This window comes from Haliotis rufescens, unplaced genomic scaffold (assembly GCF_023055435.1).
Source record: "Haliotis rufescens isolate VD_foot unplaced genomic scaffold, xgHalRufe1.0.p SCAF_19, whole genome shotgun sequence".
NCBI lineage: Eukaryota > Metazoa > Mollusca > Gastropoda > Lepetellida > Haliotidae > Haliotis > Haliotis rufescens.
In genome coordinates this window covers 24,553,461-24,572,470 of record NW_025963879.1, presented here as the reverse complement: position 1 = coordinate 24,572,470, position 19,010 = coordinate 24,553,461, and the positions used below count along the sequence as shown (strand labels likewise).

Genomic DNA, 19,010 nt, shown 5'->3' with positions numbered 1-19,010 from the left:
TTATGGATAACAACTTCTTTATTAGATCTGAAACTGTGTGTATGATTAAGAAGTTGTTATCCTTAGTAATAGTCATTGTCATGCAATTCTTAGTATTTGGAATTTCTTTTCAAGATTGTGTACTAACTACCCATGTAATCTATCCATTGTCTGTAGAAGTATATATATATATATGCATGGATGTCCTATTATCCCCCTTAGTGTAATATTTACCTTGCATGGTAGGAGTAGAGAGCATATCCTAGAAGGCCTATTTCCAACAGGGAGTGGTTGATCAGTGGACGACCGCCATCGGTCTCCCTCGTCTCTCCTAGATATCCTCTTTTACAACTATTTGATTTCTAGCTTGACGACAATGTACATCTACTCCACAACTTTGAAGGTCACCATAAGAGCCACCAAGAGGAGGTAACTCTAAGCGGTTTGCCTTAATAACACCCGCACTTCACCCTTTCTTGCTGAGAGCTACTTATTTCACCTTGTCAGTTTATGAGTCCATTGTTAGTTGTTTCATGTTTCAGACTGCATGTGCTCGTGGTTTCTGTCCAGATGCTTGTTAGGTTGCTGTCACCATGGTAACACATGTCTTTGGATGCTATGGAGGCATTGACAGTATTTCAGTTAGTTTTCTTACACATGGAATGAATCTTGTGAAGATTATTTCAGTTTTTGTCGTAAGAGTCAACTAACGGGACCAGGTGGTTGGGCTCGCTGACTTGGTTGATGCATGTCCAAATTGTGTAGATCAATGATCATGATGTCAATCACAGGATTGTCTGGTCCAGACTTGATTTTTTACAGACGGCTGTCATATAGCTTGAATATTGCTGAGTGCGGTTATAAACAACAAACAAACAAAAATCCAAAACTGGCTTCCCCAGGAGATACCACTTGGATGATATCAATGGATATATCCTTGGAGAAATATGAAATTGCATCACATTTCATTGCCGACCTTTGTGAGGTCACAATCAGATGACATCACTACTCTCCCTGCCATTGAAGCTGGTTATTTGTACTTTATACACTCCAGACACTGGTTACAAATGTTTACAAGCTGTAAAAGTTGGAAGAATGATTTGGGTGATAAATATAATTTCACTGTTGTGTCTTTTGATATCAAATCAAAGTTTAAACCTCCAAGGCTTGCTGAGCCAATCCCGCGAGATTCTCAATTTGTTCCTTCAGCATGGACAGAAACCACGGTGTGTTAACATTTTACTTCCAGACTAGACGGGAATGGATCACTTGTAGATAGTTCCAGCACCTTATTCTCATAGACACCAAGGCCACTTGCTACTACAATTCACCCATGTTGCCCGATAGCATGTTGTATGCTAGTTCCATCACTAGGTGTTGTCCTCACTATCACTGTCACATAGTATGCTCGTCGAGGTGACTAACAGGATCGGGTGGTCAGGCTTGCTGACTTGGTGGATGCTTACCATCGTATCCCAGTTGCATAGATCGATGCTCAAGATGTCAATCACTGGATTATCTGGTCCAGACTCCATTATGTACAGACCGCTGTCGTATAGCTGGAATATTGCTGAGGGTGGCGTTAAGCAACAAACAAACAAACAAACACTGTCACATAGCTTTAGGAGGTGCAGTTGTACACACGCTGGTGGAGGAGGATAGGAATAGATTAGACGTCGTGGTGGGTGTCATGGTGATGGCTGGTAGCAATGGGTCCGTTCGACAAAGCGATCGTCTCACTAAGGTGAGCGTAACTCCCATACTTTATCATAGACTTACGACTGTTGTGGCTTTATCGCTTTGTGGAATGGGGCCATAACTTATACATTCAGGGTATAGTGGGTTCCAGTAGTGTAGTACATTCCTTTTCAACATTTGGATAATGACACAGATGAGTAGTTTCAAATACTGATGTCAACTATTTCACTGGTAGGAATCAATCAGGTTCATGATGAAGATAAAGAAGTGTTTGCCACTTTGCATCTATGGGATGATTGGGATCATATATCGAGAAAGTGTTTAGAAAGTTGCCTGCTTTGTTGGTCTGGGGTGAGGTCATGAAGTCCTTGTGCTGATTAAAACAAAGCTTTGATATGATGGCTAATATTTGTAAATCTCTCAGCAAGAGTGTATCTCCCTGGAAGGTGGTAGTTCAGGAGTGACAATGCTTGCAGATATATCTCTGCTGTAACCTCCATTATCCCACCAGCCCTCATCCTGGTAGTTGACCCCACCGCAAGTCTTCTCAATTATCCCTGCCTCTACCTTGCCCACAAATCCGTTTCAGCCATAAACAAGTATGTGATACCCTCCACTGAGGTGATAACACCTAGCACCCTGATTCCACCTCTACCTTGCCCACAAATCTGCTTCAGCCAAGTATGTGATCCCCTCCACCTATGTCACCCCGATCCCACCTCTCCCTTGCCCACAGACCTGCTTCAGCCAAGTATGTGATCCCCTCCACCTATGACACCCAACACCCAACACCCAAAACCCAACACCCCGATCCCACCTCTCCCTTGCCCACAGACCTGCTTCAGCCAAGTATGTGATACCCTCCACCTATGACACCCAACACCCAAAACCCAACACCCCGATCCCACCTCTCCCTTGCCCACAGACCTGCTTCAGCCAAGTATGTGATCCCCTCCACCTATGACACCCAACACCCAAAACCCAACACCCCGATCCCACCTCTCCCTTGCCCACAGACCTGCTTCAGCCAAGTATGTGATACCCTCCACCTATGACACCCAACACCCAAAACCCAACACCCAGATCCCACCTCTCCCTTGCCCACAGACCTGCTTCAGCCAAGTATGTGATCCCCTCCACCTATGACACCCAACACCCAAAACCCAACACCCCGATCCCACCTCTACCTTGCCAACAGACCTGCTTCAGCCAAGTATGTGATCCCCTCCACCTATGACACCCCGATCCCACCTCTACCTTGCCAACAGACCTGCTTCAGCCAAGTACGTGATACACTCCACCTATGACACCCAACACCAAAAACCCACCACCCCGATCCCACCACCCCGATCCCACCTCTACCTTGCCCACAGACCTGCTTCAGCCAAGTATGTGATCCCCTCCACCTATGACACCCCGATCCCACCTCTACCTTGCCAACAGACCTGCTTCAGCCAAGTACGTGATACACTCCACCTATGACACCCAACACCCAAAACCCACCACCCCGATCCCACCACCCCGATCCCACCTCTACCTTGCCCACAGACCTGCTTCAGCCAAGTATGTGATACCTCCACCTATGACACCCAACACCGAAAATCCAACACCCCGATCCCACCTCTCCCTTGGCCAAAGATCCGCTTTCACCATAGTATATGATACACTGGATATGGAACCTGTTTGAACCCCTCAATCCTCCTGAAATATTTGGTTGTATGTCATCTATAAAATATCTTACGTCTTTACGACATGTAGCCACTATTTGTGTTGATGAAGTTGTATTTGGATAATATTTAGTTTTGTTGAAGATAACAAAAGTTTCTAACATGATTTAAGGATGCCTGCTGTCTGTTGAAAATATTCAACTTTCCTAAGTGAGAAATGTTTAGAAACATGTTAATCATGCAAGATTAGCACTTTTTCTGTTGAAAGCAAAGTAAAAAGGTTGATCGTTTCTGAAGAGACTGTTTGTTCATTTAACCTTTGTCTATGACTTTTGCTACATTGTAAAATGTACGCGAGGTTCTGATGTTCAGGGTAGTTTTTAGACTCTACCTCAGTAACTCAGGAGAGTTGACCAGGCGGTCGGGAAGCCTAGTGGTTAAAGCTTTTGCTCGTCATGCTGAAGACCCGGGTTCGATTCCCGACATGGGTACAATGTGTGAAGCCCATTTCTGGTGTCCCCTGCCGTGATATTGCTGGAATATTGCTAAAAGCAGCGTAAAACTATACTCACTCACTTACTCAGAAGAGTTGACCAACAAATACAGACTAGCATGCATCCTTTAATGTCCATTCCCTAACATTTTGTAATTTTTCTGAGTTGAAATGATCAGCTGAGTAACCTGCCGTATTCGACGTAATAAGCACCCAGGGCGCTCTCAAAATTAGAATTAGGGGGCTCTTATTGGAATATATAAGTTGAAAGATAAATTATATGGTTTGTGCTGACTGCCTGAAATGTTTATATACGACAGATATATTTTTCCAGAATATAATTGCCCATAATTAAGGGTGCATATAACACACAAGTGGGTATTATATGCGAATAAAAAAGTCTTTTGTACATTGATCAATTGGAAGGGGGGCTAATTGGGATTGTTCACTAGCCAATATTGCCATGGGCGCTTATTGGAGCGAGGTGCTTATTACATCAAATACAGTATTTGCAGTTTTTAGCAGTTTGTTTAGATATCTGTGGCTTAGATATAAGAGTTCCTTTACGGGTACTCTCACCAAATATTTTAGGAAGACCATCAGATTAGATCCAGGATCACTATTCACAAAGTGATCGTAGAGTATGACTGTCATAACTAATATATACTACTCAAAAGAAGTTAAGGATCACCCGATTCTTTCATATTGGTAATGTTAATCTGTCATGGCATGAGACATTAACTATTGTAATATGAAAGAATCAGGTGATCCTTAACTTCTTTTGAGTAGTATACATTAACATGACACACCTACGACAGTCATGGCACTTAGATCACTTTGTGAATATGGTCCCAGTTCCCTAGATCAACCCATGAGTGAGACCTTATTTATATGTTGTGTAGACAATTTATCTTTTGTCAGATTTATTTTTTAGAGATAACACATTAGCATATTTCTCAATCGTCATTCAAGCATTTCAATCATATCTAATCAGTGCTAATACAATTGTATTTTATATCCATGTAGTGTTTTTTTTACTGTTTACATTTTGCTTTGTTTATTGTTTTGTTTGTTGTGTATGGTGTATCACACTGCATGCACACCTGTATTGCATGTACACCTGTATTGCATGTATGTATACTGCACTGGTTGGTCCCCATTGATGTGTCTGTGACAATGCATGTGTCACATTTTGTGTGTGCCCTGTAGGGGTGCAACGAGGTTGCGATGTAGGAGTCATGATAAATTATAAAAATTCTGAAGTTTTGCAGTGATAGAAACTAACCGTTTTAGTCCACCAGTCCTTATAATGATTACATAAAGAAAAACCTTTAAAAAGGGCAAATTTCTACTTGTCTTTAGGATACCTTAACTATTGGGCAGTTTGGCAAGGACTATAGTAGAAGTGCCAACTTCTAACCCTGACATGTTTAATAATCTTTGAGAAGTGATGTATCTTTTCTGATGAATAGTTTCAGTTAGGGAGTTTCATGAAGGACTCATGATATAAACGTATATCGCACTGTCGTTACACCCCTTGTATCCTTTATATCACCGCAGAGTATATTATGAATATTCCTGATAAACATCCCTCAGATATATGGACAAGTCACATTGTTTTCAGTGAGGTGCATCATTATGTTAGCTTTGTTACCATTGGTTACAGATCTGTAAGACTGTATTTTTTTATGATATTTTTATACATACAGTGAAAGTCAGTAAATAATGACAGTACCATCACTGGTGAAATAATTAGTCTAACAAATGCCCTGATTAGCCAACCATGGGTACAGGTTGTCACTTGGTATTTGGACAGGCTTGAGGCAGTTCATACTGACTGTTGTCATAGTGTAACATCTGACTGAGACAGTTCATACTGACGGTTGTCATTGTGTTACATCTGACTGAGACAGTTCATACTGACTGTTGTCATTGTGTTACATCTGACTGAGACAGTTCATACTGACTGTTGTCATTGTGTTACATCTGACTGAGACAGTTCATACTGACTGTTGTCATTGTGTTACATCTGACTAAGACAGTTCATACTGACTGTTGTCATTGTGTTACTTCTGACTAAGACAGTTCATACTGACTTGTCATTGTGTTACATCTGACTGAGGCAGTTCATACTGACTGTTGTCATTGTGTTACATCTGACTGAGGCAGTTCATACTGACTGTTGTCATTGTGTTACATCTGACTGAGGCAGTTCATACTGACTGTTGTCATTGTGTTACATCTGACTGAGACAGTTCATACTGACTGTTGTCATTGTGTTACATCTGACTGAGGCAGTTCATACTGACTGTTGTCATTGTGTTACATCTGACTGAGACAGTTCATACTGACTGTTGTCATTGTGTTACATTTGAGGCAGTTCATACTGACTGTTGTCATTGTCATTGTGTTACATCTGACTGAGGCAGTTCATACTGACTGTTGTCATTTTGTTACATTTGAGGCAGTTCATACTGACTGTTGTCATTGTCATTGTGTTACATCTGACTGAGACAGTTCATACTGACTGTTGTCATTGTGTTACATCTGACTGAGACAATTCATACTGACTGTTGTCATTGTATTACATCTGACTAAGACAGTTCATACTGACTGTTGTCATTGTGTTACATCTGACTGAGACAGTTCATACTGACTGTTGTCATTGTGTTACATCTGACTGAGACAGTTCATACTGACTGTTGTCATTGTGTTACATCTGACTGAGGCAGTTCATACTGACTGTTGTCATTGTGTTACATCTGACTAAGACAGTTCATACTGACTGTTGTCATTGTGTTACACCTGACTGAGGCAGTTCATACTGACTGTTGTCGTTGTGTTACATCTGACTGAGGCAGTTCATACTGACTGTTGTCATTGTGTTACATTTGAGGCAGTTCATACTGACTGTTGTCATTGTGTTACATTTGAGGCAGTTCATACTGACTGTTGTCATTGTCATTGTGTTCATCTAGCTGAGACAGTTCATACTGACGGTTGTCATTGTGTTACATCTGACTGAGACAGTTCATACTGACTGTTGTCATTGTGTTACATCTGACTGAGACAGTTCATACTGACTGTTGTCATTGTGTTACATCTGACTGAGACAGTTCATACTGACGGTTGTCATTGTGTTACATCTGACTGAGACAGTTCATACTGACTGTTGTCATTGTCATTGTGTTACATCTGACTGAGACAGTTCATACTGACTGTTGTCATTGTGTTACATCTGACTGTGAGACAGTTCATACTGACGGTTGTCATTGTGTTACATCTGACAAGGGCAGTGGAAGACAGTTCATTGTGTCATATCCGACAGAGACAGGTTGGAGAATGCTAGGAGTGGAGTCAGTTCATTGTCTCACTGTGTCATTGTGTCATTGTGTTACAGATGCATCGCTACGAGACGCGTATGAAGGCTCAGGAAGATGAGATCAGCCATCTGAGACGTCAACTTGATGATGGTGACAATGAGGTAGGAGAAACATTGAAAGCTTTAACAAATCTCACCGAGTACATTAGCTGTGCTTGGAACAAACAAATCACTTGGCAAGATTTTATTGTACTTGGAATGCAGATCTGTCATAATTGTAAAAATATGAAAGGAGAGAAATATCTAAGAGATGACTTTTTTCTTTCTGTCCAGTCTGTGGAGAAATGTCAGTGAAAATAATCACTCTTAACTAGATTGAATGGATCATACTCTCATTAAAGAAATAATCAAAGCAACAAGGATTCCACTTTTTGTTCTGTTCATCCTGTGGATGAAATTGAATATTTTTGTAGTTTTTGTTTCAGTTTTATTCCAACCACTCAACCTGTGGTTTTGAAGAGTAAATCTATACATACTTATTATATAGAAAAAACAATTAGATTGTAATTTTCTACACTGACGTTTGCTCCCGTTGTGAAGGCGGTAAAGCATGTAATGTGTTGTGCTGTAGGCCAGTGGACTGAGAAACAAGGTGACCAGGTTAGAGGGGGAAATCCAAACCCTAAGGAGCCAGAGCTCGGAGGCGCAGACACAGGTACCGGGACAGTGCTGTCATGCTCTGTTCTAGATGCTTGCAATAGTGCTCCCTGTCTGTTAGCAGAGAGCTCTGCTTGGTGTTGCTTACCCTAATGCTCAGACCTGTCAACCCCTCATCATGACAATGTGGGAGATTTGACTTCAAAATGGGGGAGATTTGCCTCCAAAGGGGGAGATTTTTAAGATAGTGAAGATAAGATAATTTCCAACTTTTATTTTTAATAATGTTACAAAGAAAACCAAATATTTTGAAACAATAAATAATCAATAAGTTTCTTATACGTACAGCTTGCTTAATTTCCGTTTGCATTTTCCTCCTCCAAAAATAAACCCAGCACAATCTACCCATATAACTTTCGTTCAAAGATCATCTCAGATAAACGCAAACAGATATTGAAATTTCACAATCAGTAGCTTGACCAGTTGACGACGTGTTCAATCCGACCAGTTGTCAGGCTTCGTTACGATGCAGGTTTTCTGAGTATTTGGCGCGATGTTGGTTACAAAATTCGCCAAAGAAATATCAAATGCATTTATCCTGACGCAACATCATCGCCCTTAGTTTCAATAAGATATACTGTTTTTTTCTGTCTGCGGTAGTCTGTTGACAGTCCCATTACTTCGCTTCTTAAATTTCCTAGAAATGTTCACGTTATTCCATTCCAAGAAATGTATGCCATATTTGGAAGTACTATTACCTTTTACTACAATTTATGAATGAAATGAGTCTCGTTGTCGTTGTTGACCTTTCTGACCTTGACGTGTATTAATCTCATTGGTTGACTAGTACTGTTGTATGCACATTAGATTGCAGATCTGGGACGCAAGCAAACTATTAGCCAATCAAATCGTGTAAAATAATCACATGATACATTCTCGCAAAATTTGATAAAGTTCTGTTTTGATATTTTCTGTGCACACAAGTCACGATGTCAGTCAAAGGGAAATTTATAAGTTTCACTTTAAACTTTGACTTTGAAATCCTGCTGTGAGGAAGCCTGATCGTGTAACTCATTGTTATTTCGACTACCGAATCAACCAATCACGCATAGTGTTGTTTCTGAAGACGGCGCTTGCAGGACATATTTTGTTTTCATTTCCAAGAGTTCAATGACGTAACTTTGAGGTATGTTGATGTTTTAACAAAGTTTCTGACAAATCTGATAACCAATAAAGTCATGTATAACTGGACTGGCCATATGTATCTACGTTCTTAAATTATGGAAGAATAAACACGCTAAGAACATGAAGACAACAGTTCATTTCATGAAGTGATGAATACTTGGCTGATTTTTCATTTCAAGTTCAACCCTTCAGGCACCTGTTAGGACTATCCGAGTTGTCTTAACAGTTTACATTGTTCAATCGTTCACCATATGAATTTAATTACCAGTTGATTACTGGACAAAGGCCCATCTGGGCCCCCCTGCGGGTGGCTGTGATAAGGGTCGCTAATCCGGGAGCCTACCGGACAGATCAGGACGCAAACTTCCCGTTCATTGTTTTCACTCACGGGACAATGAGGCGATTTTTTTAAATAATGAAGAATTCTGTTTTGCGGGAGAAATAGTCCATCTTGCGGGAGACTGGGAGATTTCATCAAATTGCGGGAGTCTCCCGCAAAATGTGGGAGGGTTGACAGGTCTGAATGCTTGTTGCCTACCCCATTGTTTGTTTACCAGTATATGTGGAGCTGAGCATGCTTGGTGAAGTGATGCCTATGATCCCTGTCTGTCAGAACTCTGCTCAGTGTTGCTTACCCTAATGCTTGAAGCTCTACCCCATTGCTTTGAGAAGTTCAGTGATGCCTGTTAGTGGAGAATTTTGTTCCAGATGGTTTCTCTTGTGCTCCCAAGCTGATAGCGGAGAGCTCCGCTCAGAGCTGCTTACCCTAATGCTTGTAGCCATACCCAGTGTTGCTTACCTTACTGCCTGTAGCCATATTTATGTTAGGTTTGAATGAATAGCTTCCCAACAATGCATGCCTACAGTTGTATGTTAATTTTATGTAGTTCTATATACTGCTTATGTCACTTGAGTGAAAGATGCTCAGTCTTTTACTAAAAGTTTTAGGCTGCCATCCTTTGTCAGGCAGTTAATTGAAGACCTCGGGCTTCTGAAAATGATAATGCCCTGAAAAATAGCGTTACCGTTATTATAGCTAAAATGGATGGAATTTTCTATCAAATAAAAAGAAACAACAATATCAGGTTTGAAACATTTACTGCAATCAACACAAATGTCACTGACCCACTTTTACAAATATGGATACGTCCTAGAACAAACCAGATGAATTCACTATTGAACGTGACGTCACCTATGCCTGTCCTATGACTTCACCTAACAACGGCATGATAATGGCCCGTCGTCAAGCAATATGAGGGCATTATCAAGTTACAGTGGCCCGCTCATTTCTGATAACATGCGGGCGGTTTAATGATCATTCTATCCGTTTTAGCTATAATACATGGTAATGAATCTCTGTGAAGACTTGTCCTAATGCTTTTTAATATGTGATGTAGCTATTATAGAATAGAGCCTGCTTACCCAAATGAATGTTGCTTTACCCTATGTTATTAGTATGGTAGCTTACCCGGATGTAGAATACTCATTGATGGAACAGGACATCTTCAACACAGTGCTAAGCATATGGGCCAACCTATTGTCCGCTTATCCTCCACCTTGCTTTTCATCCCGTTCCACAAAGCGATCTTAGCGCTAAGAATGTTGTGAGCCTATGTTAAAGTATGGGAATTGCGATCACCTTTGTGGAACAGAGCCCAGGGCCACGTTCCACAAAGCGACCATGGACTTACGACTGTTGTAAGCCTATGTTTTAGAATAGGAGTTACGATCATTTTAGCGCTAAGACCACTTTGTGGAACAGGACCCTGGACTGTTCTGTCCTGGTAGAGGGGGATTTATTTGTAATGTCAGTGCAGCCAGATAAGGTTGTGATTTGTGTTAGTTATTGTGTCCTCAGAATTCCAAATCAGTTCTTGTAAGTTGAAGTTTTTCAAATTTGGCACACATATTTTGAGCTGTTTCATTTTATTTTGCACAAATCACATGCAGATGTAAGGATACTTTGAATGATTTCTGATTCACAGTTTTTGTGTGAAGTTTTATTTTTTGGCGTGTTTATCACATATTTTTCACACAATCTCATGTACCACTGTGTATCCTTGCTGATCAGTGATCAGGGACCTGCTTATGTACCATTGAAGATCAATAGGGGTGCCCCAGTTGTATAAGGCGCCACAATTCGCTGTGCAGGGTTCGTCCCTTAGGCATGCCAGTACTTGTTTTGATCGTGGGTTCAAATCCCGGTTTGCCCCGATTATGTTTCTAGGTTTGTCAGCACCATACCCGTGCTCGTGGGTTTCACCGAAGTGGTAAATGTCTAAGACCTGCATCACTTTCGGGATTTCCTCCCACATTAAGATGACACTCCGTGATATAACTGGAATACTATTCAAAGCAGTGTTAAACCCAACTCACTCACTCTCACATTCAAGACAAAAATCTTTATCTAAACATGCTAAGCTATGCCACAAATTCCAGTTCAGTTTATGAAAAGTTGCTGCTGAAGGACTATGATAAGGATTGTTATGGATAACAACTTCTTTATTATACGAGGGCCGGTCGGGTAGCCTAGTGGTTAAAGCGTTCGCTCGTTACGCCGAAGACCCAGGTTCGATTCCCGACATCGGTACAATGTGTGAAGCCCATTTCTGGTGTCCCCCGCCGTGATATTGCTGGAATATTGCTAAAAGCGGCATAAAACCATACTCACTCACTCACTCACTTTATTATACGTACACATTTCAAGGGATTGGGCAAGAAGTAGCCCCACACATTTTGTATGTATAATAAAGAAGTTGGTACGTCCAACTTCAAAATGCCTATAAAGACACTCATCCGTGCTGAAGGATTTGTGAGAGATGGCAACTCTGATCCTAGTTGAGCACTAGAGTCTAGACTGTGGACACAAGCCCTCAAGTAATATGTTCAACGCCCTTGTCAAATCCTGGATGTGTTGGTAGTTTGAATATCAGTTAGTGTCAGTATTTGTGTTTAGAATTGAGTCCTGGGTCCACTTGCACAAAGGGATCTTAGCGCTACGACTATTGTAAGCCTATGTTAAAGCATGGGAGTTACGATCATCTTAGCGCTAAGATCGCTATGTGCAAGTGAGACCCGGTATATCATGTTGGAAAGTTATGTGTAACATTTATTGAATTATGAAACGTCAGGTTAAATATTTTTGTATGCCAGTATTCTGATACATACGGCCATGATGAGTCTCTAGCTTGCTTGTACAGTCAACCCAGGCCGCAACAAACCTCAAATGTCAACAAATGATTTCTGTTCACTTGATTGATGAAGCTACAGATTATCAATGATCAGTGTTCGAACTTAAAGGTGGTCCTAACTATGTGAAGTTATCTGACATAGTTTTTGAACAATTTTGAAACCAGTCAGGACTAAATGTTTAAATTTTAACACTAGGACTCTTCAGACTTTAAACACGAGAGGAATCCTTGTCACAACCCAATAGCTGACAGTTCTGCATTAAGGGCATTCCTAGATTCAACACTACAGCAACAGCTATCGCAACCATTGTGACAAGGACTCTTCAGACCCATGAAGATTACGGGGTAGAAAAGGTCTTCAGCAACCCATGCTTGCCGTAAAAGGCGACTATGCTTGTCGTAAGAGGCGAACGGGATCGGGTGGTCAGGCTCTCTGACTTGGTTGATACATGTCATCGATGCCAATTGCTGGGATCGATGCTCATTATATCAATCACTGGATTGTCTGGTCCAGACTCGATTATTTACAGACCGCCGTCATATAGCTGGAATATTGCTGAGTGCGGCGTTAAACAACAAACCAAACAAAAACCAATCACTTTTCGACATTCATTTAGAACACTGTTAGTGTGCACTCTGTGGTTGTCCTGAACCTAAGTTTGTTGTGACCTGGGCCTTTTCCACTAAGCGATTATAGCGCTACGACTTTAGTAAGCCAGTGGGAATAACAGTTGTCTTAACCCTATGCTCGCTTGGTGGAACAGGCCCTTGGTTTGTCTGTCGTGTGTTGTAGCTGTGTGCTGCTTGACCTTGACATTCCTTGACCATGTGTAGCTAATGGTATCCACCTCCCTCGTTCCTTGTGCCGTATCCTGCATGACCTTGCTCTCTGTGTTCCCCTGCAGTGGTTACTGTCTCCCCTTCTAGACTGTATCAAGTCATTATTTTTTTATTTTTTTAAATTGAGTTATATGTGACACTTTTAGGAACTTTATCTTCAATTATATCTTGATGCATCTAAATTTGTAGCTCTGAATTAAAATTATGAATATTCCTGGAGACACCATTTTCATGGTAAAATGGACGAACCATAAGTAAAAAAAGCATTTGCTTTTCGATTTTCCATCCCACATTATGTTAATCTCTGTCATACTCACTCGTGTTAATATGGACTCTTGAGTTGCCTCCCTTATGTAGCTCTCTTTCCCCTGGCTCTCGTGCGCAAACCCCGTATTCGTTTGTATTGTCTGTTTGGTACTTGATGAAGATATCTTTTTGAAAAAATATGCCCAAATTTACTAAGCATGGCGTCAAGTTTTAGAGTTGTTCAGTCCACCTCTGACCGTTCCCTGCCCTCTACTCCCCAGGTCAACAAATTGACCGCCAGTCTACAACGACTACAAAACTCATCCAAAGATACTCGTGATGCCCTGACCTCTGAGGTGAGTTTGACAGGTCAAGGTCAAGGACAGGGTCAGGGTTGTAGAGCATTTATAATGCTTGGGATAGCGTTGATGCGGCTTGCATTAGCTTTAGTAACAGCTCTATTATAGACTATTTTTTGGTAGACTTTTTTCATTTTCAGGCTTAATAATTTTGGTTGCAAGAATTGACAGCAAAGTTTGACAGGTTTGGTAGCAAAGATCGTAGCCCATTTCTGAAAATGATTGATTGCTATTTTGCCTTGAAGCTTTACAATTGGGTAACTACACCTTGTAAAATAACAAAACAAATAAGTGCAGATTGTGATCTGGGTCATCAGAAAATGAAGATAAAGATAAAGATTTGTACATCGAGTGGTCAAGTGAATAGAGCGTCCACCCGGGGGAGCGAAAGGTCAATGTTTTTTTCCCGGCCACGTCAAACCTTTTAAATATGGCACTTGTTTTTACCCTGCCTGACATTCGACATCAAGGGGATAAAACAAGGACTGGTTGGCTCGGAGTCAGTATGCTGTGTCTGAGTGGGGTATCCATGTTAAACTGCAGCATAGTATCTTAGTGGGCAAGCACTATATAAGCAGCATTAGTCCTGGCTAGTACAAGCAGCCACACACACATACACTCATACACATATGCATGCATGTCGCTGTATCAGTGCCATAATCTTGACAGCAGCATTAAACCCCTATCACCTCTCCTTGTACATCATGTCATAGAGTAGGTCGTGGAAGACAGCTTCTTTAGTTTGACATTGAAAGCATTGGCACTGTCATTAAGTGTGTAACAGGTCTGTCATTAAGTGTGTTATAGGTACTTTGTTTAATGTTTTGAACTAATCCTGTGATCAACAGGTGTCCGAGAGACATGATGCAATTGTCAAACTCCGCAATGAAAACTGTGAGATTGATGACAAACTCCGAGAGGCTATCTCAACAGCACAACACAGAGGAGAGGTTGTCAAGCAACTCAAGGATGAGATCAAAATAGCTAGTGCAAAGGTAGGTAATTGGCGAGGTCAAAATAGCTAGTGCCTAGGTGGGTCATGGACGAGATTAATACATCTAGTGCTGAGGTGGGTCATGGACGAGACCAAAACATCTCGTGCCGAGGTTGGTCATTTATGGATTAAAACATCTAGTGGCGAAGTAGGTCGTGGATGAAATCAATACATCTAGTGCTGAGGTGGGTCATGGACGAGACCGAAACATCTCGTGCCGAGGTTGGTCATTTACGTGATTCAAACATCTAGTGGCGAAGTAGGTCGTGGACGAAATCAATACATCTAGTGCTGAGGTGGGTCGTGGACGAGACTGAAACATCTTGTGCTGAGGCAGGTCATTTACAAAATTGAAACATCTAGAGCCGTTGTAGGTCATGGGAGAAATCAAAACATCTAGTGATGAGGTGGGTCGTGGACGAGACCGAAACATCTAGTGCTAAGCTTGGTCATTTACGAAATTGAAACATCTAGAGCCATTGTAGGTCATGGACGAAATAAATACATCTAGTCCTGAATTGGGTCATGGCTGAGAACATAACCTTACTCACTGCACAAGGCTGGTGACAGTCAGGGGTCCTAGTTTGTGGGAAAGAATATAGTGTCTGTGTGTATGTGATGCCATTGCTACAGTACTGGGAATAGTGTTTCTTTCCTCTGGGAGGAGAACCTTCATTAAACAGTAGGGAGTTAGTGTTCAGGCAGGAAATCTGTTACGGGTTCTTGCAAAATATTCAATATATGTGGAAAGTTACTCCCTATGCTAAACGTGCCTGAAGTTGTAATGAACACTGCATGTAATCACTGCATGTAATCACTGCATGTAATCACTGCATGTAATCACTACATGTAATCACTGCATGTAATCACTGCATGTAATCACTGCATGTAATCACTGCATGTAATCACTGCATGTAATCACTGCATGTAATCACTGCATGTAATCACTACATGTAATCACTACATGTAATCACTGCATGTAATCACTGCATGTAATCGCTGCATGTAATCACTGCATGTAATCACTGCATGTAATCACTGCATGTAATCACTGCATGTAATCGCTGCATGTAATCACTACATGTAATCACTGCATGTAATCACTGCATGTAATCACTGCATGTAATCACTACATGTAATCACTACATGTAATCACTGCATGTAATCACTGCATGTGTCCACCAGACCCAGGACACCCAGCTGAAGATGGATGAGTTGGAGAGGGAGTTGCAGCAGATGCAGAGTCGATACGCTGCCCAAGCCAGGGAGGTAGGTCACTGCGTACATCCCAAGTACCCCATGCTTGTCACGTCACCAGTACCCCATGCTTGTCAGAGAGTGAGTCACTAGTACACCATGCTTGTCACAGAGTACATCCCCAGTACCCCATGCTTGTCACAGAGTACATCCCCAGTATCCCATGCTTGTCACATCCTCAGTACACCATGCTTGTCACAGAGTACATCCCCAGTACCCCATGCTTGTCACAGAGTACATCCCCAGTATCCCATGCTTGTCACAGAGTACATCCCCAGTACCCCATGCTTGTCACAGAGTACATCCCCAGTACTCCATGCTTGTCACATCCCAAGTACACCATGCTTGTCACATCCCAAGTACACCATGCTTGTCACATCCCAAGTACACCATTCTTGTCACATCCCAAGTACACCATGCCTGTCACATCCCCATTAGCCCATGCTTGTCACAGAGTACATCCCTAGTATCACATGCTTGTCACGTCACCAGTACCCCATGCTTGTCGCAGAGTACATCCCCAGTACCCCATGCTTGTCACAGAGTACATCCCCAGTATCCCATGCTTGTCACAGAGTACATCCCCAGTATCCCATGCTTGTCACAGAGTACATCCCCAGTACCCCATGCTTGTCACAGAGTACATCTCCAGTACCCCATGCTTGTCACAGAGTACATCCCCAGTATCACATGCTTGTCACGTCACCAGTACCCCATGCTTGTCACAGAGTACATCCCCAGTATCCCATGCTTGTCACAGAGTACATCCCCAGTATCCAATGCTTGTCACAGAGTACATCCCCAGTACCCCATGCTTGTCACAGAGTACATCTCCAGTACCCCATGCTTGTCACAGAGTACATCCCCAGTATCACATGCTTGTCACGTCACCAGTACCCCATGCTTGTCACAGAGTACATCCCCAGTATCCCATGCTTGTCACAGAGTACATCCCCAGTATCCAATGCTTGTCACAGAGTACATCCCCAGTACCCCATGCTTGTCACAGAGTACATCTCCAGTACCCCATGCTTGTCACAGAGTACATCCCCAGTATCACATGCTTGTCACGTCACCAGTACCCCATGCTTGTCACAGAGTACATCCCCAGTATCCCATGCTTGTCACAGAGTACATCCCCAGTATCCCATGCTTGTCACAGAGTACATCCCCAGTACCCCATGCTTGTCACAGAGTACATCCCCAGTATCCCATGCTTGTCACAGAGTACATCCCCAGTACCCCATGCTTGTCACAGAGTACATCTCCAGTACCCCATGCTTGTCACAGAGTACATCTCCAGTACCCCATGCTTGTCACATCCCCAGTACACTATGCTTGTCACAGAGTATGCCATGGTATAGCTGTAGTGTTGCTGCTGATGTGTAGAACAGACACTACCATGGTGTTTCCTTCTGGTAATATTGTAGTTCTAGGAATGTGTTACAGTAAGCTCTCTGTCCTGCTCCAGATTGACCGCCTCCAGACGGAGGTGCAGGAGCGAGACCTGGGGGCCTCCCAGCAGGAGACCATGTTCAAGTCCGAGATGGCCGACAAGGATGAGGAGGTGATGCGCCTCAAGACCGACCTCAACGTGCTTCACGAGAGGTTCTCCCAGAACGAGGGGCAGGTATGTCTGGGCGGGGTGACATTGGGGTCAATTGGAGATCGGCTTTAGTACAAAGCTGCAAATTTGCAACCCATGCTTGCCATAAAAGGCGACTGTGCTTGTCGTAAAGGGCTGACAAACAGGATTGGGTGATCAGGCTCGCTGACTTGGTTGATGCATGTCATTGTATCTCAATTGCATGCAACGATGCTCATGATATCAAACATTGGATTGTCTGGTCTAGACTCAATTATTTACAGACCGCTGTCATATAGCTGGAATATTGCTGAGGGTGGTGTTAAAAAATAAATAAACAAACAAACACTGTCACATAGCTTTAGGAGGTGCAGTTGTACACACGCTGGTGGAGGATGATAGGAATAGATTAGACGTCATGGAGATGGCTGGTAGCAAGGGGTCCGTTCAACAAAGCGATTGTAGCACTAAGGTGAGAGTTACTCTCATGCTTTATCATAGACTTACAACTGTATCCCAATTGCATGGAACGATGCTCATGATATCAAACACTGGATTGTCTGGTCCAGACTCAAATATTTATTTACAGATGGCCGTCATATAGCTGGAATATTGCCGGGTGCGTCGATAAACAAGAAACAAACAAACAAATAAATACAAAGCTGCAAAGTGCATAGCTCTAGGTCTGATTCTAGGTCATAGGTTTGAGTCTGTTCAGATGCCGTTTACTGGATATAACTAATGTTGCTAATACAGTGTAAATACAAGCAACCAAACCACTACTAGAATCATAAAAAATCTCATCTAAAAGCAAAGGCCATTATACAATTCCAACTTTTTCATGAATGGGTTGATGAATTACTATCAAGTAATGATGATACTGGGTGTTCGTTGTCCTGCTCCAATGGTGGCACCCGTGAAAACATTCACTTTTGCTGAAAGCATTCACTCATAATGTGACCCTTGCATCAGTCTGTTGCATAGTCTTGGTGCTTTGAGACCGCCTCCGTGGTCTAGTGGTAGAGCGTCTGCCCGGGGAGCGAAGGTCCGTGGTTCGAGCCCCAGCCACGTCATACCAAAAGATGTTCAAAGATGGTACTTGTTGTTACCCTGTCTGGCGCTCAGCATTAAGTGGCTAAAACAAGGACTGGTCGGTATACTGTGTCTGAGTGGGGTATTCATGTTAAACCGTGGCATGGTATCTCAGTGAGCTAGCACTAAAAATCGGCATCAGTCCGGACTAGTACAAGCAGCCACACACACACACACACACACACACACACACACACACACACACACACACACACACACACACACACACACACACACACACACACACACACACACACACACACACACACACACACACACACACACACACACACACACACACACACACACACACACACACCGCTATATAAGTGCAATAATCTTGGACTGTTGTTTATGCTAATTACTTCTGCATCCTCACGTGGCCTTTTTGCGGTTGGCTTAGAGTAATGACGTCACATATGTTGAGTGACGTCTATTGACGCGC

General features: G+C 42.4%; 1 protein-coding gene across 9 annotated transcripts in view; it reads left to right on the top strand.

Moving 5' to 3' along the window:
- The window catches only part of LOC124123519 (COP1-interactive protein 1-like), a 121,974-nt gene that overhangs the window by 35,822 nt on the left and 67,142 nt on the right, over positions 1–19,010 (top strand). For 6 of the 9 annotated variants that reach the window (XM_048399050.1, XM_048399044.1, XM_048399043.1 and 3 more), the window contains 7 exons: positions 346–408; positions 7,238–7,321; positions 7,791–7,874; positions 13,560–13,634; positions 14,486–14,632; positions 15,817–15,900; positions 17,360–17,518. In XM_048399050.1, the coding sequence (XP_048255007.1) occupies positions 346–408; positions 7,238–7,321; positions 7,791–7,874; positions 13,560–13,634; positions 14,486–14,632; positions 15,817–15,900; positions 17,360–17,518 (696 nt within the window). The remainder of the gene's footprint in view (positions 1–345; positions 409–7,237; positions 7,322–7,790; positions 7,875–13,559; positions 13,635–14,485; positions 14,633–15,816; positions 15,901–17,359; positions 17,519–19,010) is intronic. The other 3 variants (XM_048399045.1, XM_048399047.1, XM_048399046.1) reach the window with 3 other exon arrangements.